Source organism: Pseudorca crassidens, chromosome 19 (assembly GCF_039906515.1).
Source record: "Pseudorca crassidens isolate mPseCra1 chromosome 19, mPseCra1.hap1, whole genome shotgun sequence".
Taxonomy (NCBI): Eukaryota; Metazoa; Chordata; class Mammalia; order Artiodactyla; family Delphinidae; genus Pseudorca; species Pseudorca crassidens.
Window position 1 is genome coordinate 46,573,526 of NC_090314.1, and position 27,911 is coordinate 46,601,436.

The 27,911-nt window shown below is 57.0% G+C and overlaps 2 protein-coding genes and 2 long non-coding RNA genes across 9 annotated transcripts; 2 read left to right on the plus strand and 2 right to left on the minus strand.

Moving 5' to 3' along the window:
- The first annotated feature begins 544 nt into the window (after positions 1-544).
- LOC137212377 (uncharacterized) lies at positions 545-8,582 on the plus strand. 2 transcript variants are annotated; one of them, XR_010937480.1, is made up of 4 exons: positions 545-1,423; positions 4,904-5,129; positions 7,202-7,319; positions 8,298-8,582. It is a non-coding gene; the product is annotated as an uncharacterized lncRNA (long non-coding RNA). The 2 variants fall into 2 exon arrangements; XR_010937479.1 differs by having other exon boundaries at positions 551-1,423; positions 8,368-8,582.
- LOC137212378 (uncharacterized) lies at positions 1,866-10,937 on the minus strand. The gene is made up of 4 exons (XR_010937481.1): positions 10,619-10,937; positions 8,880-9,116; positions 7,588-7,765; positions 1,866-2,130 (listed from the first exon to the last, which is right to left on the minus strand). It is a non-coding gene; the product is annotated as an uncharacterized lncRNA (long non-coding RNA).
- On the plus strand, positions 10,863-17,632 carry GRN (granulin precursor). Of its 5 annotated transcripts, none has more exons than XM_067715693.1 (13): positions 10,863-10,999; positions 13,594-13,738; positions 13,863-13,988; positions 14,106-14,190; positions 14,648-14,760; positions 14,857-14,992; positions 15,114-15,208; positions 15,450-15,621; positions 15,830-15,927; positions 16,019-16,264; positions 16,503-16,736; positions 16,837-17,067; positions 17,157-17,632. In XM_067715693.1, the coding sequence occupies exons 2-13, from the start codon at positions 13,601-13,603 to the stop codon at positions 17,292-17,294; spliced, it is 1,812 nt and encodes a 603-aa protein (XP_067571794.1). In that variant the 5' UTR covers positions 10,863-10,999; positions 13,594-13,600; the 3' UTR covers positions 17,295-17,632. The 5 variants fall into 5 exon arrangements, with proteins under 5 accessions (XP_067571794.1, XP_067571797.1, XP_067571793.1 ...); XM_067715692.1 differs by having other exon boundaries at positions 10,902-10,999; positions 13,583-13,738; XM_067715695.1 differs by having other exon boundaries at positions 10,903-10,999; positions 13,583-13,738; positions 15,489-15,573.
- A 106-nt stretch (positions 17,633-17,738) lies between these two features.
- Positions 17,739-27,723, minus strand: FAM171A2 (family with sequence similarity 171 member A2). Its single transcript, XM_067715691.1, has 8 exons — positions 27,441-27,723; positions 23,897-24,124; positions 23,574-23,666; positions 21,071-21,229; positions 20,812-20,991; positions 20,595-20,711; positions 20,350-20,476; positions 17,739-19,750 (listed from the first exon to the last, which is right to left on the minus strand). The coding sequence occupies exons 1-8, from the start codon at positions 27,556-27,558 to the stop codon at positions 18,271-18,273; spliced, it is 2,502 nt and encodes an 833-aa protein (XP_067571792.1). The 5' UTR covers positions 27,559-27,723; the 3' UTR covers positions 17,739-18,270.
- Positions 27,724-27,911: the final 188 nt, after the last annotated feature.

The following is a 27,911-nucleotide window of genomic DNA, read 5'->3' on the forward strand; positions in this document are numbered from 1 at the left end:
CCCGTGGACGCTACCAGCACCTCTGAGTTCAGGGCTTGAACCGTTCCCCCCTAGAGGTGCCTGCCTGTAGGCAAGGCCCCAGGCTGCAGGACCACTGAACCGGAGAAGAGAAATCCAAACTCTAGGCCTCACGTTAAATGCCAAGTCAGATCTTTGATTGGGCCCTGGGGGCAGGGAGGGGTGGGGAAGTTATAGAGGACTTTATTGTGACAACTGGAGAAAACTGAATAAAGCCTGTATAGTTGATATTACTTTATCAACGTTAAATTTCTTGAGTGTGGTAACCATACAGTGGTTTTGTAGAATGTCCTTGGTCTTAGGAAGTGCACACTGAGTGTTTAGTGGCATATGTCTGCAACTGTCTCAAATGGTTCAGCAAAAATAAAAAGATAAAGCCAATGTAGCAAAATGTGAACAACTGTAGATCAAAGTGAAGGGTACATGGGCTCATTGTACCATTCTTGCAATTTTTCTGAAGTTTTAAAAGGTTTAAAAATAAAAAGTTAGTGGAGAAGGGGATTTCTCCCTCTGAAATACATATATATTATGTATAGAATCAGAAAGCAACAAAGCTGGGGATTCCCTGGTGGTCCAGTGGTTAGGAATCGGGGCTTTCACTTCGGTGGCCTGGATTCAATCCCTGGTCGGGGAACTAAGATTCCGCAAGCCATGCACGAGAAAACAAAACAAAAACAAAAAACACAACAAAGCTATCTTTTTTTTTTAAGTATTTATTTATTTAGGCTGCACGCGGGCGGTCTTAGTTGCAGCAGGCACGCCTGCATGTGGGATCTAGTTCCCCAACCAAGGATAGAACCTGGGCTCCCTGCATTGGGAGCAGGGAGTCTTACCCACTGGACCACCAGGGAGGTCCCTGTATTTTTTTTTTTTTTGAAGGTTAAAAAAAGAAATAAATGTAATAGCTAGAATCAGCCCACCCAGGGAAAGGCCTCTCTTGTCTCCCCCCAGCCCCTCCCTGGCTTGAGAAGATGAGCTGGGAAGTTTCTGGACACCCAAGTCTTCATTGGGAGCACCCTGGGTGTGGTCTGAGGAGGTGGGCTCCAGAGGTGAAGGGTCCTGGCTAAGACTGCAGAGCTGCCTTCCCCCCAACCCCCCACCGGATGCCTGGAACTCTCTACTCTGCTGGGGAGTGTGGATTAATCTACCCCCGAGGAAGGCAGTTTTGGGCCATAGCCATCAAAATTCCAAATGCCCAACCCTGTGACTCAGCCGGGCCACTTGTAAGCGTTCCTCCCTGATTGGCTTGCTCATGTGCGAAATGACCCGCCCTTACCGTAGCCCTGTTTATAACGGCAGAGTGCCATGCAAAGGGACTGCCTGACAATATCCCCATATAACAAATACCACCTTGAAAGGGATGCTGACTTCCACTTCCTAGTGTAAAACAACCTCAAAGATAAGTGTTAAATTAAACAGCGGGGCGGGGAGTTGTTCTCGATCTGAGCTCTACCGCCCCCTAGGGGAAATTTGGGGAATTTATGAGGCCATTTGTGATTGTCACAGGATCAGAGCCCCTGGCATTTGACAGAGGTCAGGGCAGGGATGCTCAATGTCCTATAAAGTGTAGGACAGTCTGACATTAACAGGGATTTATCCCCGTACACCTCGCGGCTTTCCTCTGTCTTTCTGGACAACCACATACAGTCGTCCCTCGGTATTCATGGCGGGTCGGTTCCAGGAGCCCCTGCAGATACCAAAATCCGGGGATGCTCAAGTCCCTTACATAAAATGGCCTAGTACGGGGAATACAGTGGGCCTCTCTGTATCCGCGGGTTCCACATCTGCAGATTCGAGAAATCTGTTCATAATTATCCGACCTCGAAGCCAGCTCTATTTCACCCATATCTTTTTAAATGGTTTTATATTGATAATCTATAGAATTTCCCAGGAATAAAACTACCATGCAGTCTTCAGGAAGATGTGGCTTTGTCTCCGTTAGAACTTTACCAAGGATCATTCACCATTCAGAACATCTCATCCTGTTGGCCACCTGGCTGGTGTGAGCTGAGTTACTAAGAAAATACTCCAGCGCTGAGCCTCCATTTCCGGTTCTCCATCGCCAGTGATTCATGGGCATCTGCAAGCTTCTGTTCTCTCGTGGAGTCAAGCCTGAGCTTTCACACACAGAAATACATATTATTTCATTCTAAATTACTTTCTTTTATTTTTCCTCTCTATTACATTTTGAATTTAATACAGATTTTTAAAAACGTGCATAGGAAATTACACTCTCTGTGAATTTCACTTCGGAAAATTTATTGAAGGAGAGTTACGAACTATATTACCAAAAGAAGACTTTGGATCTGATTCTGTTGAGAACCTCATGAGCTCACCAAGCACCAGGGGTCCCATGTAGTGTCACTGCCTTCTGGGGCTGCAGATTCTGCTTCTCAGTGTGCCTGAGGCTGCCTGGAGCATGTCAGCCTCCAGAAAAGCGTGGCCGTGCCAGGGCTGAGCCCGTGTCTCAGTGACCCAAACTGAGGAGGAGCCATCCCAGCTGGGCCTGGACCAAAGGCCTGACCTGTGTTCGTCTCCCTCTCTCTCTTTTTGATTTACTGTTTCCCTCTCTTTTTCTCTTTTTAAAAATGTTTGAGTGGGCTTCCCTGGTGGCACAGTGGTTGAGAGTCCGCCTGCTGATGCAGGGGACACGGGTTCGTGCCCCGGTCCGGGAAGATCCCACATGCCGCAGAGCGGCTGGACCTGTGAGCCATGGCCGCTGAGCCTGCGCGTCCAGAGGCTGTGCTCCGCAGCGGGAGAGGCCATAACAGTGAGAGGCCCCCGTAACGCAAAAAAAAAAAAAAAAAAAAAGTTTGAGTATTGTATGCCAAATACCGTTGTAGGTACTGGGATATAGCAGGGAACAAGCCACACTGGGTCCCTGCTCACACTCTTTAGTGCAGGAGACACACACAAACAAGTAAATAAACAAGACAATTGCAGACAGGAAGGACATCTGTGAAGGCACTAAAACAGGTCACGTGATGGAGAGGGCCTAAGATGGCCTAGAACAAGGGGGATGTGGGGGGGGGGGTCAGGAAACATTGATGGAGATTAACCCATAGTGAAGGCCAAGGAGGGCCGAGCAGGCTGGGATGAAGGAAAGTGCTCAGATGAGAGCTGGGCACTCACACTGAAAGAAAATCTGGCATTGAAAAGAACAACTATGATGGTTACGAACACAGGCTCTGGACCAGACCTGCATTCAATTTCTGGCTTCACACCTTTCCAACTACACAACCCCAGGAAAGTTGCTTAACCTCTGAATCTTCCTTCTTTCATCGTAAGATGGGGATGATAACTGTACCTACCTCGCAAGCCTGTGTTAAAGATTAAAGGAGAAAAAAAAAAAAAATTAAAGGAGAGCTTAGTACAGAACCTGGCACAATGTGAGTCTCAATAAACATTAGCCAGACCTACTTTTTAAAACCATGGAAATCAAGTAAACCAGCAACCATCCTAACGTAAGAAATTGAATTAAAGTCCCCTGATGTGCATTTGAGTACAGATTTCTCTGCTGACTTGTTGGGGGAATTTGTCTCTTTTCTGGGCCTTGTTCTCATCATTTTTGATGTCCGGGACTGCTGAGAGGTTTAAGATGACAGATGAGGCGTGTGAAGGAGGTTTGTGACCCGGAAAGCGTGCCCCGGGTTGAGGGGGGGAAGTTCCCTCCTCCTGTCCCGCCCTACATGTAGCTGCTTCCTCTCTCTGTTTCTCCTTGGGCTCCTGGAGATGACTCTGACCCGACCTCTCTGAATTTTCTGGAGAAGGCCGTTTCCTCACCTAAGCCCTGGCCCAGTGCTTCAGAGACAAATCATCAGATTAACAAGAGGAACCTCTTTGATGTCCTAAAAAGAATCCCTCCCATTTTATGTGCCACCTTACAAGATCTCTTTACATCCATCATCCCATTTGAACCTCTCATGACTGTGTAAGAGGGCATGTGGGGGTTATCGTGGACCCATTTTACAGATGAGGAAACCACCTCAGAGGAGTTAAGTGACCTGTCCAAGTGATTTGAAGCGGGTGTCTCCTGACCCCTACGGGGCCTGCCTGGAGAGGGGACAGGAGAGCTCAGGTGGGCTGGAAGGGCTGGGAGGGAGGACAAGTTGAGCTGGCGTCAGAATCCAGTGGAGCCTCGCGATGTGGGCAAAAGCCCTGAGGTCTGATCAGCTTGGACTCAGATACTGACACCACTGCTTAGTAGCCGGATGGCCCTGGACAAGACCCTTAGCGTCTCATACATCTGCGAGGTGGAGCTAACACTCTGCAGTGTTGTTAGAAGGACTCAGTGACGTGGAACAGAGGAGGCCGGCAAAACATGGTCCTGACTCTTCTCCTTTCCACTCCCCGCCCTGCCCCCAAGTTCATTAACATTCCAGCCCTAACAGTCAACGAGACAACAGTGCCCACAGCCCAAGCTGTCCTTCCATTTCCGTGACCCAACCTGGCCACTTGCTGCCCTTGACAACGGCTAGGCTCCAACTCCTGGAGTCCACAGGCAACGCAGCAACCACTGAGGGGGCACAGCTGCCCCCAGGGCATTCTCAAGTTCAGAAAAAGGCACAGGATAGGGAAAGTTTCTCCCTGTACCCACAGGGAGGTATGACACTGGCCAGACCACCATCGGGGCCCAGCCCCTCCCACGCCTTCCAGGGGACGGACGGGGTGTCCTTAGATGTGGTGCAGGGCCAGCACCCTGAAGGACCTTCAGAAGGGTTTGGAGGATCTGAGCCCCTGTCTTGGGTTTGGCTGGATGTTTTCTTTTCCATTTGAGTGGCGTCAAATTTTACATCATTGATTTTGTAAATTTTAATAGGAAAATGAATTTTAGTCCTGAATAAATGTAGTTTAGTTGTCAAAATTGTCTCGATCGTAGGAGTAGTGGAGATGGAGGTGACAGCTTATGAGGATCGACTATGAGCCTGGTACTCCTTTTTTTCTTGGCCGTGTGTGGCGTGTGGAATCTTAGCTCCCCAACCAGGGATCGAACCCTTGCCCCCTGCATTGGAAGTGTGGAGTCTTAACTACTGGACCGCCAGGGAAGTCCCCTGAGCCTGGGACTTTACATACATGTGCAAGCACATTCCATCCTCCTGAAACCCTGGCAGGTAATTATAATACAGTTACTCTATTTCACAGATGAGGGCATTTAGGTCAAAACAATAAGGCAAAGTCACCCAGCTGGGAAGAGGCCGAGCTGGAATTTGAGATCAACAGGCCAAGACAAGGTCCCACTGCCCAGATACCAGCCCACTGCCCAGGTTTCCAGGAAAGAGCTGGCTCCTGTCCTCCAGCGCCTGCCACCTGCCTGTCCCAGAGGCCCATCGGGCTTTCTGGAGACTCGCTGGGGTCAGTCCTTGCCTCTACCAGGAAGTTCTTCTCTGGATCACCCCACTGCTCTTAGAACGTAAGAAACTGAAAGTTTGATCTGGGAATGTGCCTTCCTCTCCCACAGAAGGCAGATGCTGACTCCACGTCTGGATGGGAGGAGAATTCAACCCAGCTCACCCTACCCTGTGTCTCCCTGCCCCAACCCCACCCCTGAGGGGTTGAGTCTTCCTCTGGCCCCTCTGCCCTGGTCTGGCTGAGGGGTCCTGATGTTTTCGGTCTGATGGGGTGCCCTTCTCAGGAGTCTGAATTGGACCAGGTGCAAATAGACCCTCCTGGACAGGGTTCTGGACTCTGGGCCAGAAGGATGCCATGGGGTGCAGCCACGTGGGGGGTCCAGGTGGATTTCTGGGAAGAGAGATACATGGGCCGTGGCTCGAGAGGAGAGGGTGAGGTGGGCTGAGGGGTGGGTGGGCAGTCTCCCAGGCTAAGGTATGTGTGAGGGGGAGCTGGGGAGGGCCCAAGGGGAGGAATCACCACAACCAACGGTGGCAGCTTCGTTAATTGAGCACATACTTGGCTTAGGCCCTGAGCTGAGGGCTCTGCGGGAATCATCTCATTCCTGAGGGAAGCGCCTTCTTGTCGTGTCCTCAACGTAAAGACCAGGACGCTGAGGCAGAGTGGTGTCAAGTCACACAGCTTGTAAGAGGGAAGGGGACCGGAGAGGAGTTTCCTCGCTGGGCGCTCGGTTCCCCGTTGCATAGAAAGGGGGTTCAGTGAGATGAGGGGCTCTCAGACCTGCACATCAGGATCCCTGAAGCTCCCTCCATTACAGGGCAAAGCCAAGTAATCCACTTCCCCTACCTGCCTTCCCCCTTCTCCCCTCTCTTCCCTCCCGCTGAACCCCTGCCCTGCATCCTGCACCCCACAGTTGGATTTAAAGATACCATCCAGCATCAGTCTACCTGCAGCCGGGGCCAGGTGGAGTCACCACAGCTCAGTGTAGACTCTGAATCTCCCAGCGGACAGACAGCAGGGCAGTGTTCACCCACTGCCCAGATGAACACACTGAGGCCAAAGGCGAATTAAGAATTCACATACAAGCACACAAGGGAAAGTCACAGAAGAAGCCGTTAAAGGGTTTGGAAGTGGAAGCCTGGTGCAGAAAAAGAGAGAGGATAAGAGTGCTGCTTTGTGTTGGGACTTCCCTGGCGGTCCAGTGGTTAGGACTCCGAGCTTCCACTGCAGGGGGCACAGATTCCATCCCTGGTCAGGGAACTAAGATCCCGCATGCCACGCAGCACAGCCAAAAAAAAAAAAAAAAAAAAAGAGTGCTGCTTTGTGTTATAACTTGAGTAAAATTTATTTGCATGGTATACTTTGTTAAAAATAGTAATTGATCAGAAAACAACAAGGGAAGTGGCCTGCCCACTGGCACTGGGCAAGTTCACGGCCTATGCTAGGTCAGGAATCCAGGTCTGGTGCCTCTGTTGCCAAATATCCCGCCACAGCCTCTGGCCTGGGTACTGGCCTGCTCCTGCCTCCCCTCCCCCACACCTACCCAGGCAGGCTGGAGGGCCAAGCAGCGCCCCACAGACACCAGTCAGGTGCCCGATGAGGAGGGCAGACGCCTGAGCAACTGGGGCAACAATTACTCACCCTAAGGTGACTCAGGCAGGATGGGGAAGGAAGGAGTAGGTGTGTTCGAGGCAGGGGCTGTTTCTGTGCCCTCACTCCAACCTTAGTGTTCAGGGCTGCCAGATTTAGGAAATAAAAATATAAGATGCCCTGTTAAATTTGAGTTTCAGATACACGAGGAATAATTTTTTTTCTTTTTGGCCACACTGCACAGCTTGAGGAGATGATCTCAGTTCCCCAACCAGGGACTGAACCCGGGCCTTGGCAGTGAGAGTCCGGATCCTAACCACTAGGTCACCAGGGAACTCCCAGGGATTAATTTTTAATTGAAGGTATGTGTCAAATATTGCATGGGACATAATTATGCTTTAAAAATGTGTCTTTATTTGAAATTCAAATTTAACTGGGCATCTGATGTTTTATCGGGCAATTCAAGATCTTGGGGGGAAAGGCCCCTGGCCCTGGGGCAGCTGTGACTCTTCTGTGAGAGCAGAACTGGAAGTCTGAATGAAGAAAACCCTGAAGGGGTGATGGGAAGAACTGGGGAGAGGCTGAAAGAAGCAGAAAGAGGGAGAGAGAGGGAAGCTGTCCAACCCTGACCTTGAGGAACCTCTTAGCCAGTCACATCCGGGGTTCTCTTCATGTCAGGCCTCTCAGTGGAATCTCCTATCACTGTGGTGCCTCAATCCAGGGTAGTGCTGGCATCCGAGGTGGGACCACAGCAGGAATTGTCACAGACCAGGAAGAACATATTTCTAACTTCTTAAGCAAGTGTGGGCTACGGGAAGGCAGAAGCCACAAAGGAAAAGATCGATTGCTAGATTTCAGATGACATAACAACACAACTTCTGACCACAAAAGATACCATTAACAAAGATAAAAGACAGATGACAGATTGGGAGGAAATATCTGCAACATATATAATATCCAGACTATATAAAGAGCTCCCACAGTTCAACAAGAAAAAGAAACACGGGAGAAAAATGAACAAGGGATAATGTGATGGTTAGTTTTTTTTATTATTGAACTATAGTTGATGTACTATATCAACTATACAATATCATGTAAGTTACAGGTGTACAATGTAGTTTTTATAAGTTATACTTCACTTACAGTTATTATAAAATATTGGCTATACTTCCTGTGTTGTACAATATATTCTTGTAGCTTATTTTATATATAATAGTCTGTACCTCTTAATCCCCTATATTGCCCCTCCCCCATTCCTCTCTCCACTCATAACCACTAGTTTGTTCTCTATATCTGTGAGTTTGTTGTGTGATGATTAGTTTTATGTGTCAACTTGGCAGGTGTTTTTGGATGAGATTAACATCTAAATCACTGAATTCTGGCTAAAGCAAATTGCCCTCCATAACGCAGGTGGGCCTCATCTAATCAGTTGAAGGCCTGAATTGAACAAAAAGATTGGCCTCTCCAGGCAAGAGGAAATTCTCTAGCAACTGTCTTTGGACTTTCATCTGCACCATCGGCTCTCCTGAATCTCCAGCCTGCAGGCTCACACTGCAGATTTTGGACTTACTAGCTTCCACAGTCATGTGAGCCAATCCTTTTTAATAAATCTTTTTCTATATACACGTCAACTGGTTCTGTTTCTTTGGAGAACCCTGACTAATACGGATAAGAACAGGCATTTCACAGAAGAAATACATATGCAGAATAAACATACACAAAAATGCTCAGCTTCCCTTGAGATCAAGGAAATGCAGATAAAACCACCATGAAATATCTTCCCTCATTAGAATGGCAAAAATTTTTTGAACTGGCATATCCAATGTTAGTGAGTATATGGGAAATAAGTTCCCCCAATATTGAGCCTGGGAGTGTAAAATGGAAAAATGTTAAGGCAATTTGGTATTAATATTTCAGCATACCTTTTACCCAGCAATGTTACTTTCAGGAATTTAACTCCCATATGTGCACTCAGAGACATGTTCAGAAATATTCGTTGCCTAATTATTTGTAACTGCAAAAACTAGAAACACATAAAAGTCCATTAAATGAGACTGGTTAAGGGAATTCCACCCTGGTGGTCCAGTGGTTAGGACTCTGAGCTTCCATTGCAGGGGGCACGGGTTTGATCGCTGGTAGGGAAACTAAGATCCCACAAGCTGCACAGCGTGGCCAAAAAAAAAAAAAAGAGACTGGTTAAGTAAACATGTAACACCTATAGTGTGGAATACTTGGCAACTGTCAAAAAGAAACTGATAAATAAATCAAGACAGCCCATATTCATGAATGGGAAGACAATATTGTTAAGAAGGTAATACACCCTAAACATAGATTCAGAGCATTCTCTATCAAACCCTCATCTGTCTTTGCAGAAACTGATCCTAAAATTTACATAGAAATTCAGGGGACCTAGAATAGCCAAAACAATCCTGAAAAAGAAATTAGAGGACTCCCACTTCCCCTATTTCAAAACTTGCTAAAAAGCTATAGTAATTAAGACAGTGTGATACTGGCTTTAAGAATGGACACATCTATCAGTGAAATAGAATTGAGAGCCCAGAGTCCAGTCCTCACATTTACAGTCAGTTGATTCTATCAAAATCTTCTCTACCCAGACTCCCGCCACCCCTGAGTTTGGCTATTTGTCCCCAACCCCAGCCTCACCCCCAGCTCAAGCTCTTTGCTTAACCTGCAGTGCTCCCCAGCCACTCGGCACAACCAAACGCGGCCCTTCCTCCAAGACCTGGCACCAGGCTTCCTCTGGGCCTCTCATCTCTCCTGGTGCATCTCCCATCACCCATCTCTGTCGGGGAAAGGCCCCTTGGCACTGAGCAGTCTAGCTCCTGCTGCTGGTGAATCTGTTCCGTGTGGTATATTTTCTCTCCTCACCGGCATGTCAATTCCTGAAAGGTAGGGCCAGCCGAAACTAGGAAGCCACTTGTGCTATGCACGCACAGCCAGCCCAGCCTGGTGCCACACACCCAGCAGCTCCTCAAGTCCACTCCATTGAACCTGGCACTCAATCCCTGCCCAAGGCTGCCTTTCCCATCTGGTTTCCTAATGCTCTTCCCATTACCCCCTATCTAGCCACTTCTCTAACCCCTCCCCACTTGCCAGTTTAAATCCTCCCAGCCTCAGCTCAAAAAAGTGCCCCCACGGGGCTTCCCTGGTGGCGCAGTGGTTGAGAGTCCGCCTGCCGATGCAAGGGACACGGGTTCGTGCCCCGGTCCGGGAAGATCCCACATGCCGCGGAGCGGCTGGGCCCGTGAGCCAAGGTCGCTGAGCCTGCGCGTCCGGAGCCTGTGCTCCGCAACGGGAGAGGCCACAACAGTGAGAGGCCCGCGTACCACAAAAAAAAAAAAAAAAAAGACCCCCAAGGTGGAATTAAACCTCTTTTTCCCTGCCTAGAGCCAACCTACTACGTCTTCCCTACACACACCTAGAGCACCTGGCCCCCGATTCTCCAACCCCACCCCACCCCCTGCTGTGAGCCCCTTGAGGAAGGGGCTTGAGGGCTGTTTATCCTTGCCCTCACTACTCCTTCACTCCCCTTTGGGGCCCGGCTGCCCAGCATTAAATCTGAGTTTGTTGACTAGAATAGAAACAGGATGCACAGATGTTCCAAATCCAAGAGACATCCTGTAAATGCTCTTGTACGCACCCTCTAAGGGACAGCTCTTGGCTCTCAATGTCCCCTGACAGGAGCTGGCCCATCTCGGGATGCGGCTGCAGGAGGCGGCGAGGCGGGAACCAGCAGGCAGGCTTAGCCGGCGACGGCATCACATGATTGCCTAATCACATGATCCCTAGAAATGGGGGGTTGGGGAGAGAGAGGAAGGGAGGGAGGAGAGTGAATTGAGTAGGAAAAGCAGCACAGCCTCCCAGGTTGGCCCCGCCTTTACGTCGACGAGGAGCCAATGGGAGTGCGACAGCCCGGACACCTCGCCAATGGAAACAGAGGTGGGTGGGCCAACGCGCCGAGGGGGCCAAGTTGGTGAGCTGCCCGGTCGCTGCTCCCCAGGGATCGCCGACCCCGACGCAGGTAAGGAGGGTGCCTGCGTAGACCTCTCGCTTGCTCCTTCCCAGGGGCCCAGCCAGGAGGAGGTGGGGGCTTCAGGCTCCTCTGTAGTTTCATCAGGGAGACAAGAAAAGACTCCCTTAGAGCAACTCCGATGCACTGGAAGGGGTTTTATGGGTGGTGGGAATAAGCAGTAACTGCAGTGACCCCCATTAGAAGGGGCTTTCTCCCTCTCCAGCACCCCTGGGGCCTGCAGCCCCTTCCCCCAGAGCAGAGACTACTCCGTTCTGGAGCCGACTCCGCCCCCGTCGGCAGGTGGTGGTGCTGGTGGGTAGTCCCCGCGGCGGCCGGGAGCTGGCGAGGCGCCCGCCCATGGTCCCCGAGCTCGGGGGGCTGGGAACGGGGCTTGAGACGCTGGCCTCCTCAAAGACAGTAGGGACTTGGGAGTGGTGACTGAACCCCTGGGTTGTGTCTGGCTCTCTCTCACTTCCTCTCGCGGGGGTGGGGGTGGGACGAGCTAACTTCCGCCTCCCCCTGCCACTTTTTCCTGCTCTCGCTGCTGGGTTGGCTCACCTTTTGGGAATCTCTCTCTCCTGACACTCGGAGTTGGGGGCTGCCCCCTAGTGGAAGATGACGGAGCTGGGGGCTTGAAGAGGTTCCTGTCCCTCTCTGCGGTGGCAGTGTAGGGTGGGGAGGAGAGAGGCCACCACTTGGAACCCTGCTGAGAGGACTGGGGTCCCCTCCTCCCCCATCCCTGGTCCTGAGTGTGTTTGGGCGCGTGCATGCACGTATATTCGTTAGAAGCATACACTCTACTCCTGAACCTCAGGATACACAGGAAGGAGAATATATGTAAATGAATCATTAGGGCGCTGAGTAGTCTGAGATGTGCGCAGACAGGCACTCCTACAGCGGCCAGCTGTAGATGCCTTGCAGGGTGGGGGGCTGTGGGCATCGGTGTAGAGGGTGAAAGGGGCCGCAGTCCAGGACCAGTCTTCTTCAGCCTTACCTGGCCAGGAGATGGCCTCCTGGGGATGGTCTTTGAGCTGGAGAGGGGGCACTGAGGAAAACCAGGTGAGGGAGAGAGGATGTGAGTGACTGGGTGTGTGCGATTCCCTGCCATACAAAGTGTGCAGTGTCCACACACAGACTAATGGGGAACTGAGGCCCAAAGACAGGGAGCAACTTTTGGGGCTCTCGTAGTCAACGGTGGCAGTTCTAGGACTAGGAGCCATGTGCAGAATCCAGGCAGCCCCGTACTCTGTGTTTCTGTCCTGGCCTGGTCCACCTGTCCAGGAAGCGTTTCTACCCCTCTTCTCAGCTTGGACCCCAGGCCTCTCTCCTCCTGGGGTTTGGGGTCCCATTCCCAGGCACTACCCATGGTCCACTTGTGAAACAAACCCAGGTCCAGTATAGTCTGGAGCCATCAAAGCCTGTCATCTCTATGTCTTGATATATGACAGGGGGGAGTTACTTCACATCTCTGAGCCTCAGTTTCCTCCTTTGAAAAGTAAAGGTAATAATTTCTACTTTCGACAGTTGTTGCAAAGAAGAAAGAAAATAATGTAGAGTGTTGTCACTGGCTCCTAAGAGGCTCAACAAACATGACTGTTTTGGCCCCTCTAGGCAGCGTAACATCTCTTGGGCCCACCCCATTGAGCTAGCAGGGCTGGCTGAGCTTGGGGGAAGAGTTGTTTAAGAAGTGAAAGGCTGCTCCCTTCCAGAGACCGAGGCTTACTTCCCGCTGATGATGCAGATCGGCAGCCCGGTGGGCACACGTGGTCTCCCCACATGCAGCTGGGTTTCGGCTCCAGGGCAGGGAGAGGTGGGGGGAAGGGAGGGGGATATGTTTGGGGATTCTGAAAGGGCCTGGTGGTATTGGGGGGCCCTTAGAACACAGGTGTCCCAAAGGTTGACTCAGCCTGTGTATCCCCTTCCTTGGGTGGGGAGGCGACAGTCAGTGGGCAGGTGGTGGCTGGCCTCTGGGGAAGGCAGCCCAGACTCCACCGGCACCGTACTTCCTTTTTCACAACTTTCTCAACCCCGTGGTTGCCAGTGTCATCAAGTGTCCTCCCCTCCCCTTCCCCCGCCAACAGGCCTTAGCAGGGTGCAGGTGTGAGCACAGCATCAGGCATCTAGGGGGGCTGGCTCGGGAAGTGGAACCCTGGCTTTTCTTCAAGGGGAGACTCCCTCCTTGCACCCCATCCCTGTCCTCTCATGGCTACTGATGCCTTCCCCACCCCTCGGAGGTGGTCCACATCCCCACAGATCAGACCCACAAAACCCACAAATCTTCCTGACTCTCACATACCCACGTCTCTACACACTCAGCCACAGAGACTGAGGTGTTAGGCCACATGTGGGGACACAGATTCACACACGTGCTCATGCCAGCATTCATGCTTATGGGTGTACACGCGCCGGTGCACGTGTGACACCCACACAGGACACACGTAGGAAACTGAATCTCAGGCCCCGCATCCTTCTTCCTGTCTGGACAGGGTGTGGCTGGGGAGGCTCAGCTAGGCCTGGGCCTGGGGCAGGGGGAGTGACTGGGCCCAGAATCGAGGGTGGCCTGGGCTTCAGCTGGTTGCCAAACGCCTCTAGGGGTTTTGCAGGTGGACCATGTGGACTCTGGTGAGCTGGGTGGCCTTAGTGACAGGGCTGGTGGCTGGAACACAGTGCCCAGACGGTCAGCTCTGCCCTGTGGCCTGCTGCCTGGACCTGAGAGGAGCTACCTACAGCTGCTGCAATCCCGTTCCGGTGAGTGCCCTTCGGCCCAGGCAAGAGCTAGCAGCCTGGGATTTCCTAAAGGTTCATCTTGGATTGGCCAGAGGAGGGGGCCGGGCTCGGGTCCTTCTGTTTACCCCTTTCTCTCGCTTCCCAGGACAAGTGGCCCACGGCGCTGAGCCGGCATCTGGGCACACCGTGCCGGACCGACGCCCATTGCTCGCCCGGCTACTCCTGCATCCTCACTGTCTCGGGGACCTCCAGCTGCTGCCCGTTCCCAGAGGTGAGGGTGCCATCAGGTCGATGGAGGGCTTGGGTCTGTGTTTATACTTTTCCTGCACCCTCTTCCCACCCTCAGGGAAATGGGCCTAGCCAACGAAGGCACCTCTGTGTCCCACAGGCCGTGTCATGCGGGGATGGCCACCACTGCTGCCCCCAGGGCTTCCACTGCAGTGCTGACGGGCGGTCCTGCTTCCAAAGATCAGGTGAGCCAGATGGGCAGCACATAGAGCCTGGAGCACCCAGGCGTGCAGCCAGCTGGGTGACCTTGATTCCTGCCCTCGTGTCCTCATTCACGTGACATCTGTACTAAGCAGCCCCCCTGCTCTGGAGAGAGGGGCAGCGCGGGGGCGAGGAGGGGTCAGGAGAGAATGTAAGACTCCAGACCCACAGCCAAGCATTCTGTGGGTGGGGACAGGCCAAGCTGGCCTGGTTTAAGGCCTACCCAGTCAGTGGATGCCTCTGCCCTGTGCCATATTGCTGGGGCAAGGACTGGCTTGGGGGACAGTGGGTTAGGAAAGCCTGGGGGAGCCCTGAGCCCTAGTGCCAGCCCCCGAATCCTCCTGTAGCTGGGCCTGCAGGCTCTGGTGCCAGCAGCTCCTCGAGTGGTGGGAGGAATGACCTTCACTGACGGGGTGGAATCCTGGGTCATCCCGTCCACAGATACCAAGCCCTTGGGTGCCGTCCAGTGCCCCGACAGACAGTTCGAATGCCCCAACTCCTCCACATGCTGCAGTATGCCTGATGGCTCGTGGGGGTGCTGCCCCATGCCCCAGGTACAAGTTTGGGAAGATGGGGGGAGGGAGGAGGGCAGTGGGGGCAGAGGAAGGGCTGGAGGGAGCAAAGACATAGTCAGGGCCGTCTCTTCTTAGGCTTCTTGCTGTGAAGACAAGGTGCACTGCTGCCCTCACGGCACCTCCTGTGACCTGGCTCGTGGCCTCTGCCTCACGGCCGCAGGCACCCACCCCCTGGCAAAGAAGATCCCTGCCCAGAAGACTAAAAGGCCAGGTAAGGAGGTGGGAGAGTGTCGGGGTGTGAGCTGGGAGTGAGGAGAGGCCTCATCTAACTCCTAGCTGGGGAGACCTTCCCCTCCACCCTGGCTGCCCCTCACCTTTCTCTCTCCTTCCAGTGGTCTTGTGCCCGGATGCACAGTCCCAGTGCCCTGATGGTTCTACCTGCTGCAAGCTGCCCAGTGGAAAGTATGGCTGCTGCCCGATGCCCAGTGTGAGTGAGGGGCTGTAGCCAGTTGGGCTGTGCGTCCACAGCCATCTGGCCTGGACACCTACCTACCAGGCAGGGACTCCAAGGGGTGGGGCTGGCTGGCTGGTGGCTGGCTGGGAGCCTGGCTGCTCAGGACTCATGCCACCCCCTAGTGGGGGATTGGGGCAGTGCCAGCTGTCGGCCTGGCTGCTCCCTGAGCTCTAGGGAGACTGGAAATCCCAAAGACGACTTCGCCCTCACCCAGGCCATCTGCTGCTCCGACCACCTGCACTGCTGCCCCCAGGACACTGTGTGTGACCTGATCCAGAGTAAGTGCCTCTCCAAGGAGAACGCTACGGACCTCCTCATCAAGCTGCCCGCACACACAGGTACCGGGGGAGGCGGCAGACGCCGCCATTCCACCTGCACCATGAGGAGTGAGCAGAAATGGCCGCACGGAGGGGCCAGGGCAGGGACAGCCCCCTTTCGTCCACATTGGGCCTCGCCTTAGGATCACTGCCGGGGTGGCCTGAGCGGTACCCTCCATCCTTCACATCCGGTTCTAGCTGTGGAACTGACAAAGGGAGGGCACCCCCGAGGGTTCCCAGCGCCACTGCTGACCCATCCTCCTTGCCTGCCTCACAGTCCAGGAGGTGAAGTGTGACATGGAGGTGAGCTGCCCCGACGACTACACCTGCTGCCGCCTGCTGTCCGGGGCCTGGGGCTGCTGCCCTTTTGCCCAGGTACCGAGGAGCGGTGAGTGGCCTGGGCTGAGCAGAGGGTGGCAGCCAGCTAGGCCCCCCAGGCCCACCGTCCCCTCTCCCTCCACCCTAGGCTGTGTGCTGTGAGGACCACGTGCACTGCTGCCCGGCCGGGTTTAGGTGTGACACAGAGAAGGGTACCTGTGAACAGGGGGCCCGCCGGGTGCCCTGGATGAGGAAGGCCCCAGCCCACGTCAGCCTGCTGGACTCCCGAGCCGTGGAGAATGATGTCCCCTGTGATAACGTCACCAGCTGTCCCTCCTCCAATACCTGTTGTCGACTCACGTCTGGGGAGTGGGGCTGCTGTCCTGCCCCAGAGGTGCATGGAAAGGGGGAGAGTATTGGGGGGAGGGACGGTGTCTTGGCCTGAGCACATGGCCAGGCTCCTGTTGCCTTGCTCTCCTGCCCTCTGCCTGGCCCACGGGTGGCACCAGCTCAGTCAGAGTCATTCCCAGCTGGAGGAGCTGTGAGCAGGAGAGGCAGAGTGGAGGCAGCGGGGGCTCAGCGCTCCATCCCGTAGTAGCTTCCTAGACCACCCTTTTCTGCCACCTCCCCAGGCTGTCTGCTGCTCAGACCACCAGCACTGCTGCCCCCAGGGCTACACGTGTTTGGCTGGGGGGCACTGTAAGAGGGGGAACAAGGTGGTGACCGGACTGGCCAAGTTGCCTGCCCGCCGGGCTTCCCTGTCCCACTCCAGAGACATGGGCTGTGACCAGCACACCAGCTGCCCCGTGGGGCAGACCTGCTGCCCGAGCCTGAGCGGGGGCTGGGCCTGCTGCCAGTTGCCACACGTGAGTGCCCACCTGCCTGCTTCCGGACAGGACAGGGGAGTCCAGTCCCAGGTGGGGGGAAGTTAGGTGGTCGAGAGTGTAATGCCCCTTTGTCCCCCAGGCCGTGTGCTGTGAGGACCGCCAGCACTGCTGCCCGGCTGGGTACACCTGCAACGTGAAGGCCCGATCCTGCGAGAAGGAGGTGGACTCTGCCCGCCCTGCTGCCCACCTGGACCACGGCCGGCACGTGGGTGTGGGGAACGTGGACTGTGGGGAGGGGCACTTCTGCCACGATAACCAAACCTGCTGCCGAGACAGCCGAGGGGGCTGGGCCTGCTGTCCCTACCGCCAGGTCAGTGCCACCCCCCGCCCTGGGGCCGGGTGTGGGCCTGGGCCGGGTCCTGCCACGCGCAACTCTTGCCCCCCACTCCCACCATCCAGGGCACGTGTTGTGCGGACAGGCGTCACTGCTGTCCCTCTGGCTTCCGCTGTGGGGCCAAGGGCACCAAGTGTTTGCTCCGGGAAGCCCTCCGCTGGGACGCTCCTCAGAGGGACCCGGCCCCGAGGCAGCTGCTGTGAGGAGGGACTGAGGACTGAAGACACTCCGCGGCCTTTGGGACCCTGCTCAGAGGGTGCCCACTGCTCAGGCCTCGCCAGCACCTCTCCGCCGCCACAGTCTCCCAGACCCCCATTTCTGAGTACCCCTGTCACCCTGGGAGGCGGGGCCTCAGTCTAAGGCCCTCCCTATCCCAACGAGGGCTGTGGCAAAAGCCACGTTTCCAGCTGCCATCCCCTCCCCCCATTTCCGTGGACCCTGTGGCCAGGTGCTGTTCCCTATCCACAGGTGTGCATGTGTGTGTGTGTGTGTGTGTGTGTGTGCGCGCGTGCGCTGCAGTAAAGTTTGTACACTTTCTTAACAGTGTCTGATTTGGCCACCCTGCCTGCCCTCCCCAGGGGGCCCTGGAGCCAGGGCCCCCATCCAGTGTCCACATTTCCCCCACCTCACAGAAAGACACACAGAAGTTTATCTCACCAGTTTTATATTTGCTGTTGCGCACAGCGATCCCATCACATTATCCCCTAGTCCCCAGAGCCGCCCCAGCCTCCAGCCCTGTGACATCGTAGCCCAGAGGTGGGCTAGTCGGCAAGCGGCACCCCCTCCCCTCCCAGGGGTCCACTAGAACGCCCCTCCCTTCCCAGCCCTCACACTAGCAGCTGAGGCCCAGGTGCCCCTCCTGCTTTCCCACGATAGAGCTTTCTATGTACAGCCACGTTTATACAGGCACTGCTTTCCCCCCACCCAGCCCTCCTCCCCAGCACCTCCCATCGGGGGTCTGGACCCCTCCCACCTCCCTCTCGGAGGCAGACACGGGTCCCTCCCGAGACATTACCCAGCACATACCACCGGACAGCTCCGCAGGCCCCCGGGCATCTTTCCAGGCCGGGGCTGGGGGCTAAGGGCGAGGGGCCCCGCGGCCCCCCGGAGCACGCACCCTGGGGGCGGGCCCAGGCGGAGGCGGCGGGGGCCGGCCCGGAGGCGGCGCCAGGCCGGGTGCTACTTGACGTTGAACACCATGAGCGGCCGCTCCTCCCGCCGCTGCCACGGGCTCTTCTTGTCGCCCGCCTCGTCGCTCACTTCCGCCCCCAGCTCGTCCTCCGGGCTGGTGAGCGAGTCGCGCCGCAACTCGCTGGCGCTGCTGCGGGAACTGTCCCCGCGGCTGCGGCCCCGCCCCCGGGGTACCGTGGCCGCCCGGCCCTCGGGCGCCGCCACCTCGTCCAGCAGCGGTGTCAGCGAGTTGTCCTCCGGGGAGCAGAGGCCCGTGCGGCTCTCGCTGCTGCTCGGCTCCGTGTCCTCGCTGAGCGCCAGGCGCGGGGGCGCGGGCGGCGGCGGCGGCGGCGGCGGCGGCGGCGGGGCGGCAGCAGGAGTGCGCTCCCGCTCCTCCCGCAGGGGCCGCCGGCGCGGCGGCCGCGCCTCGTGCACGTCGACGCCCGAGTCCAGGCTGGCATCGGTGCTGCGGCCGCCGCCGCCCGCCTGCAGGTCGATGTAGGAGTGGCGCACTTGCGAGTTGGAGCGCCCGTCGAGGGACACGAACCAGGCGCGCGGGTGAGGCTTCACGCCCAGTTCGAGCAGCTTCTTCTCGGTCAGCGCCTGCAGCTCCCCGTTGAGCTGCGCCATGGTCGACTCGTTGAACAGCACCGGGATGGTGACCGAGCCGCTGACCGGTGCCGAGCGCCCACTCCCCCAGCCCTCGCTGCCGCCACCCCCGCCGCCCTCGCCCCCCGCGCCCGAGTGGCCCGGCATCAGCGGGCGCTGGGGGTCGGGCTGGGGAAAAGGGCGCGCCGGGCCGGGGGCCGCGCCCTCGGGCGGGGCCGGCTCGTCGCTCGTCCCCGTTGCGCCCGCCTCGCCGCCGAGGCGCACGTAGTGCGCGGGGATCACCAGGGTGGGCATGACGTTGCGGTAGACGCTGTCCTTAAGGTGGTCGATGGAGCCACAGAAGATGAGCTGCCCCGCCTGGCTGAGCGACGGCGGCCGCGCCAGCTGGTCCACCGACTGAGACAGCAGGAAGTCGGGGGTCTTGCTCTCGGCCGCCCCCTTGTGGCCCAGGTAGTGCTCGAAGGGCGGTGGCGGCGAGGGCGGCTCCTGCAGGAAGGCCGCGGTCCCCGGGGGGCCCCGCCGGTACTCCTCCAGGCCTGGCTCCAGCCCGCCGGGACCCTCGACGGAGCGGGCGCCCTTGAGCCCGGCGCCCTCGCCCCCGCGGGCACCCGCAGGCTCGGCGGCTGGGCGGCCGGCGGAGCGCGGCTTGGCACGGAAGAAGTCGTCCCGGGAGGCGGCCAAGTCATGGGAGCTGGAGAAGGCTGAGTGGAGGGGGCCTGGAGGCGGAGCCTCGGGATCCCCCGACGGGGCTGGCTCCAGGGGTCCCCCACAGATGAGATGCAGCTGGGACATAGAGGTGGCCTGGTCTCGTTTGTTACCGTCAGAGGGCCCGGAGAGCTGCAGCTTGCGGTGCTGTTGCCTCGGCTTCAGGCAGCGCCTCCTGGAGACAGGGGGCAGAGCGGGACCGTCAGGAAAGGGTGGAGGCCAGAGCAGCTCCCTAAACCCGCAGTTGGAAGATGGGGAATGGATATAGTTGGAGGTGGTGGGGACAGTGCCTGGGACTCAAGAGAGAGGTTGGGGAGCCCAGATGGGTCCTGGGAGAGGTGTGCGGAAAGAGCTTGAGCGTCTGTGGGGGGAGCAGCCAGCAGCTGTGCCCATTTGGGCCTCCCTCGGCATAAACTGCACTCCTTGGGACATAGCAGGTGCAGTGAGAGCCGGGGAGAAGCACCTAAGCCACCCAGGGGCATGTGTGGCCTGAGGACCCCTGAAAGTGAGGGCTGGGTGGTAGAAGCAGCTGCAGAGTGTCCCTGGAGGGGCCTGGCCTGCAGCTCCTCCTTCCTCTCCCCCGTCTTTTGGTCTTTGCATGTGCATATGCAGTGCTTTCCTGTCAGGCCTTGAGGATCGAAGTTGTGTTTTATGCATCTTTGGGGCCTCGAGCACCCAGCACAAGACCAGGCATGGAGCTGGCCTCAGTCAGTGCCTGGGATGAGAGGAGGCTGGGGGATTGGGAAGCAGTCGGAGGGGATGCGGGGCACTCACCGGCAGTAGTAGATGAGCAGACACAGCAGAATGAGCACCAGCAGGGCCAGGGCTGCCAGGATGGTGAGCAGGAAGATGGTGTGGTAGGTGCCGATGTCCTGGATGCCCGACGTGATGGTGACCAGCCCTGTGCGGGGCAAGAGCTTAGCATTCGCAGGTGTGGGTGTCCCTCCTGCCGTTCAGGAGTCCACTCTCCCAGCCTCCCTTTCTACTACCCACCACCCCTGCTGTCCCCCCACTCTCACCAGCCGTGGGGGAGGCCATGGCAGCCGCCCAGTACCCCAGCTGAGGGGAGATGAAGGTCCAGTAGAGCTGCCGGCCTTCCTTCCGGATCACACCAGTGCCATTGCGTACCCACAGCCCTGGGAGAGGCAAGGGTTTCATCACACTCAGTGTCCCCCCAACTTAAGTCCTACTTTCTCTCCCCAAACTCTAGCATCTGCACCTCCTTGAGGCACTCACCACTCTTGGGGTCGAACCTCCAGGCTGGAATGCTGGTGCCCGCAGTGAGGGCACGAGGCTCCGAGGGCACAGGCAGGGACAGGTGAATGGGGCCTGAGAGCGGCACCTCTGTCCCATTACCTGCCAGCAGGTGCACGCTCACAGCAGCCACGGGCATCAGCTCCAGCCAGGAGCCATTGCCTGCAGGAAGGGGACACAAGTGATGAGGGCTAAAGCCTGGTGGGGAGAACATCCCTTCCATGGCTGGCACCCAGCATACCTGAGCTGGAGGCCTCCGTGCCCAGGAAGGCAGGGAAAGCCCACATTTCATGCTGGGTGCTGGCAGGTGTGAGCGAGGCCCAGAGCTGGCTGTAGGTAGAGCTGACAGGTAGGCGGGCAGCCCGGCGCTGGAACTGCACCCAGGGCTGGGAGCGGGCACCTGGATGGAAAGAGGGGCTGCAGTGGCCTGGCCAGGGACAAGGGTCCCCAGGGACCAGAGCAGAAAGCAATTATCTAAAGAGAAGGGGAGCCAATGGGTTAGGCCACTTGGGAAGGCCAGGAAGGGTGGTGACTTGGGGAGAGAACTGGGCAGGCTTAGAATGATAACCTAGAAGGGACATGGACCTGTAATCTTCTGGTCCTGGCTGTGTGACCCCCGAGCAAGTTACTTGCTCTCTCGGAAACACTCTTTCCATGTTAATTTATAAAATGACGAGGTTCAGGTCCTCAATTATTATTGCCTGCTGTGTGGCAGGCACTGTGTTAGTTTGTGAGGATACAAAGAGGAATAAGATGCAATTTACAATTCCCTGCCTTCAAGTTCACAGTCTAGTGCGTCACTGTTCATTACAGTACCTGTTAGAACTTCCTGCTATGGATGGAAATGTTCTGTGTCCTGCTGCCTGTAACAGTACCCACTAGACACACAGGACTGTTAAGCACTTGACACGTAGCTAGTGCGACTGGGGAACTGCATTTATTTTTAATTCTAAAACGCTTAATGAACTTTTAATGTATTCAAATGTAAATAGCCACATGTGGCTACTGCATTTGACAACTTAGGGTGTGTGTGTGTGTGTGTGTGTGTGTGTGTGTGTGTCTATCTGTCTGTCTGTCTGGCTTGGAGCAGAGGGGATGTATAAACAGTATTCCAATATAATATGGTAATAGCTAACATTTATTAAGCTTTAAGATATGCTGGCACTGTTCTAAGCAGGTTACTTATATTAACCCCTGAAATTAGCACAACAGTCCCTGAGGTAGGTGCCTTTATTATCAGCCCCATTTTATAGATGCAGAAATGGAGGCGGGAGAAGTTCAGTAACTTGCCCAAGGTCACTGGAGCCTGATTGAAGCCCAGGCAGTCTGGTGCCAGGGCCCCTCCTCTCACCCACCGTTCCATCCTGCCTCGGTGGTCAAATAGCGTGGTGCAAGGGGAGCTTGGCCTGCCCAGCTCGGGAATGCCCTGCGGAGCCCTGCAGTGTGAGTAAGAGTCAGCTGGGAAAGAAAGTGGAAAGGGACTTCCAGGAGGACTGACAGGAGGGAGGCCCAGGGGCACGAGGCGGCTTGCTGGTCGGGGCACTGCAGGTGACTGCGCCAGGCCCTGGAGGGCGCTGCCAGCTTTGTGAAAGAGTCTAGGCTTTCTGCCAAAAGCAGTGGGAGCCGTGGGAGGGTTTAAGCTCGGGTTCGTTTGGCATTTTAGAAACCTCCAAAGACATCTTAGAAGCCTCTGGTTCAGGATCAGAGAGAGGAAGAGGAGCAAACCAGAAAAGTAATTGGGGACAAGGGCTCAAGATAAGAATATAAATTGGGGAGGGGAGGCTCTCCCTCCAGAACCCACAGTGGCTCCCTAGTACTAGCCAGATGGAATTTACCCTCTGCCTGGCTTCGTCAACCAGTCTACACCACGTCCCCATCCTGCATAGCCAGACCAGAGCATCCCCTGCACCCTCACGGTCCTCTTCTGCCCCTGCATCTTGATTCCTCTCCAGCAAAGGTGCCTTTGCTCCCCCTTCAACTCCCGAGCCCCCGCGTCCCACAGCTCCCTTGGCCAAATCCCCTCACCCTGCTATTCTCCCACGTGAGGGTCCTCTCAGTATTGAAAGCAGCTGCCCTCCGCTCCCCTGCCCTGCCTGATCTGTAATTATCTCAGCGTTTGCAATGCTCTGTCTGTCTTCCTAGTCGTCGGGGAACTCCACCAGGTGGGGGGCCACTCTGCTCTTCCTTACCATTATTCCCCAGCACCGGAGACGATGCCTGGCACAGCACAGGTGCTGCAGGAAGTACTGGTTGGGTGAGACCGAAAGCCTGGTGGGTGGACAAGGGCCACTGTGGGATTGCTCCAGTCCTTGCACTTGATAGGTGTTCTATGCCTGTGGAATGACCCTGGCTCCTGACATAGCCAGGCACCCAGTAGGTGCACAAGAAATACGTGTGGATCCACTGAAGATAAGGTGGCAGGAAATGGGAATTCTAATGGTAGGAGTAGAGGGAGAATAGAAACCACGAGAAGCCCCAGTAACAATCAACATTTATTGACCACCTTCTATGAAGTTTTTCACATGCTTGATGATATTTAATCCTCACCTAAATTTGATGATGTAGATACTATCAATTGTTCACATCTTACAGACGAACAAACTAAGGCTCAGAGAGGTTAAGTGATTTGCCCAAGGGCACCCAGCTAACATGTGGCAGGCGAAGTTCTCTATACCCAGTCAGGGAGAGGGAAGAGGAGCTGGTGTGGGCGGAGGGGTGGGGGAGTGGAGAGCGGGGAGTCTTACCAGGAGAGCCCAAGAGGATGTGAACCAGGTCCTCATAGAGGATGAGGGTGGCCGGCCGCTCGGGCAGCAGGTAGAGGCTGACTGACGCGTACACTGCAGGAGGGATGGTCTGTCAGCTCCAGAGAAAGCCCCCCCCCCTCCCCTAGGCTGGCACTCCCACCATCTGAATCCCAGTGGCTTCATCCTCCCTCAGCCCCCTGTGCATACCCCAGCCCAGGCAGCAGCTGCTGGAAAGCCTGCCCTCTCCGCCCCCAAGGACTATTTTGGGAAGGGGCTGATGGGGTCAGCTGCTCCCCACCCCCTCCAGCTGCCCCTGCACTCACGGGGCAGCTTGTCAACACGCCAGGGCACAGAGTTGGTGAGGAAGCCAGGGCGGGCAGCAGTGACCAGCACCCAGGTGCCCAAGCGGTAGCTGAGGGGCACTGTGGCCACGCCCTCTGAATCCGTGGTGCTGGCGGCCAGCAGCATCCGGTTCCCAAATACATCCACTGAGGCCCGGGCCAAGGGCACAAGCTCCCCGCTCACGTACACCTGCACCTTGATCAGAATCTCTGTGGGCAAGATGGGGTGAGGGGAGTGAGGAGGAAGGAGGAGGCATGAGAGAACTGGGGGGAGCCTCGAGCTCAGAGGAGGGGGCTGTGGGTTGGGCGTGGCTTTGGGGCCCAGGCTAGACAAGGTATTATAAGAGCCAGCATTTATAGAGCCCTCATTTAAACCTCACATCAGCCTGTGAGGTAGGTGGTACTATTAGCATATTTCATCAAGTCTGACACATGCACATTTTGACATTTTAACACTTCTGGATTCAGGCCACACCTATGATCGATATGTCATAATCATAATCGGCAGCATTTTTTTTCCTCTTTTACTGGCACATGAAATAAATAATGGTGTAACTTACAGTCAGTGATGTATTAGACTCGATGTCTTAGCCCATATGGAAACTGAGGCTCAAAGAGTTTAGATACTTGTACTACAGTAAAGTGGGAGATCTGGGATCCAAACCAGGGAGTCTGTCTCTAGACCCAAATTCTTAACCACTGGACCCTATGGGGCTGGTGTCAGGGAGAGGAGAGGGAAGGAGGGCTGAGAAAGGATGAATAACCGGAGAACCAGGGATCTGCGAGTGGAGAGGAGAGCGGTCAAGTTTCAGCCATTTGGAAGGGAGGAAGGGGGGTTGGGTCAGAGTTTGGGTTCTCAAGAAAAAACTGAGAAGGGGACACCAGCAGGTCGGCCATTCCCATCATTCATCCTCTGCCCAGAATCCTTTGCACACACCTGTTTCCCTTCAGATTTAGGGACTCACACAACCCCTAAGGCCAAACAAGTACCTCCTGACCCCTCCCCCTCACATGGACTGCCAGCCCCCTCCCAGCTGGTCAGCTACAGTCAGTCACCATGGCAACGCCCTCATTCCTCCCAGGAGATGGGCAGGGAGCTGGGGCCCTGGCAAGGGGAAGGAGATCTGGGGGGGCCGACCCAGGCCCAAGGGTAACCAGTGTGGAGGAGGCTGGGAAGGGAAGTCCAAGTCTTTCTTTCCAGCCACCCCTATCCCTGGCCTCAAGATGGTCTGGCCAGGTTGGCCTGCGGGTGTCCCGAGCTCAGATGGGATGACAGGGTAGGGACCAGCCCTGAGTTGTTCTCGTGGATTCTGCAGGCAGCCTCTCTGATCCACGGCACCATCTACCTCTTCCCACTCAGCACAGCCCCTCCTCAGGAACGTGACTCACCCCTACCTTGCTGCCAATAATGGGAGTGGGTGTCATGCCTGGAAAGGTACAGAGGCCTCAGTGTGGGGCCCAGGAGGGAGGTGGGGAGTGGGCTGGGTGCTAGACACAAACCTAGGAGAGGCCAGGTACGGGAGGAAGACCCCGGAGCCGAGGGCAGCAGGGCATGTGGAGGTCACGGGGCCTCACGGGTGGAGCCTGACATTCAACAGCGACAGGTGTCTTGTCTCAGGCTTTCAACCAACCCCAGGGCCAGCACCACGCCTGCCCTTGGCATCCCATCCAGCTGTTCGCCTGAGCCCACCTCCCTGTCGCTTCCCAGGCCAGAGCCCAACTCGGCTGGTGGCTGCACACACTCGAACCTTTCCTGCTTTCTGGTTCTCCGGGGAACCGGTAGCCTCCCCGCACCACCACCCCCTCTCCCGGCCACCCAGCAGGAATTTTGAGAAGCTAGAGGGGCCTGCCGACTCCCCACTCCTACCCCAGGCTAGGAGCAGCTGTATAGAGCAGCTGGGAAGACAGGACCCAGGAGTCTGGAATATGGTCATTTGAAGGAATGCCTTGGGTAAAGGGCCAGAGCATTAGCAAAGGGGAGGGGCCTTAGGGAATAACACAGGAGTGGGCAGGTAAGGCCTGAGGAGGCATCAGTGCCAAGCTGGGGAGGGGGTGGGCAGGTGCCCTTCCCCCTTTCCCTCAACTTGGGCCCCCAGCTAGTGGCCTGGGAGAACCCCCTCTCCTGGCTCTATTCCAGCCAATTCCCTGGGCCACCTCCCCTGAGGTGCAGGTCTTGAGGGAGAGGTTTCCTGAAAAAACAGGGCCCCTTCCTACCCATCAAAGCCTCCTCTCCTGCAGGGAGCAGGGAAGACTGAAGCCGAGGAGATCCTTCCCCATTCCTCAAAGCCTGACATTCCATACAGGATCCGCCTGTCCAGGCTTCAGCCCTGCCTCATTCCAGGAGGAAATCCGACCCCCTCCCTTCATCCGGACCCCACTTCCCTCATCCAACCCCCCCCCCCCCTGCTTTTCCTGTCAGCTCCTTGGTGGAAAGGCGAAGAGTGGAGAGCAGGGTTGGGGCTAAGAGGCAGGAGTGGGGAGAACAGTGGCTGGGGTGCGTGGCCAGGGGCTGGGAGGCGGGCGCGGGCTGGAGTGGGTGGAGGCCCCTGAGAACCCAGGCGTCGGCAGGGAGTCACGGTCCGGCTCTCCCACCTCTCCCGCTACAGGAGCCCGCCCTGCTCCCACCTCACACACCCACCTGGGCCCGTGAGGCGCTGGGAGGGTCTCCTCCACTGCGATGCAGAGGTGAGATGAGGAGGGGGTGACCTGGGGGGGGGGCTGCGGACAGGAGTGGCTGGAGGCCTGCTGGACGGGGACCCAGGCACCTGCCCTCCCAGCCGGCACTGTCCACGGCCAGTTAGCCAGCTCAGCATGGCTCCGCCACCACAGCCCTGCCATGCGCCTTGAGCTGGGAATCACAACGTACCTCTTTTTCCAGACAGCCCCCCAACTGCAGCCCCTCCTCCATCATGAGCCCATCAGCGTTTCTTTGGTGCACCCCAAATTCTGAACCTGGGAGGCCGTCTGGGGGCTGTCAGACTCCGGGACGAAGAACCCCATTCGAGCAGCCGATCCGCCCACCGCCTCACCCACTCCCCCTCTCCCCTCCCCCCTTCAAACCCAGCTCTAGGCGCCCAGCCCCCGTCCGGGCCCAGGGTGGCAGCCGCTGCCTGGGCTCCCACCCAGCCGGGTCGGGAGCGAGGAACCCGCTGGGGGCTGCAGAGCGGGCGGCCGCCCCAGCCCGCCCCTGGGCGGGTGTCTTCGATAGACAATGGCTCAGGCAGCAGCGCCTCGCGGACCAGGAGGGAGAAAAACAAGGCGGGAGGGGGCGACGGCGCGGAGCCTGGGGACCCCCGCCCTCCCCATTGTGTCTCCCCGAGACCCCCGCCCGGCGGTCTCCCTCTCCCTCCCTCCTCTCCCCCGTAAGCGAGGACCCCAGGTCGCCTAGCTCCCCCCACCCAAATCCAGGGAATAGAACACCCCCCAATTCACGAGCGCCGCGAAGAGGGGGCTGGCGGGCGGGGGCCCGATCGCGGGGGTGGGGGGCTCAGGCCCGCGATCACTGCCCCTCCCGGCCGACACTCACCCTGCGGGCTGGGGGACTCCGGCGGCGACTTGCCGGGAGCTCGGGAGGCGCCGCCGAGCAGCAGCCCCAGCAGCGGCAGCAGCCGCGCGAGGACGCTGGGGCCACTCTGCGGCGGCATCGCGGGGCTCGGCCCGGCCCTAATGGCCCATGGCTCCCGCCCGGCCCCACTCGGCCGGCCCCGCTCAGCCCCAGCTCTGCGCCGCGCCGCGCGGCTCGGGCTCCCGCTCGCGTTCCAGCTCTTGCTGCGGCGGCCGCTCAGTGCGATTGTCTCCGCCAGGAGCCGCCGCCAGCGCCCCCTGCAGGCGACGCCCCACCACGCGGGACTCCGGGCACCGCCCCCTCGCTGTCCACAGCCCACCCCGAAGCCCCCGCCGCGTGCCCAGAACCCCAGCTGCTAGGGAGTGTAGCGAATAGGGTCCAATCACAGGGGTTCTCAGAGTTCCTGAGCCCCGGAAATCTGTTGCAGAATTT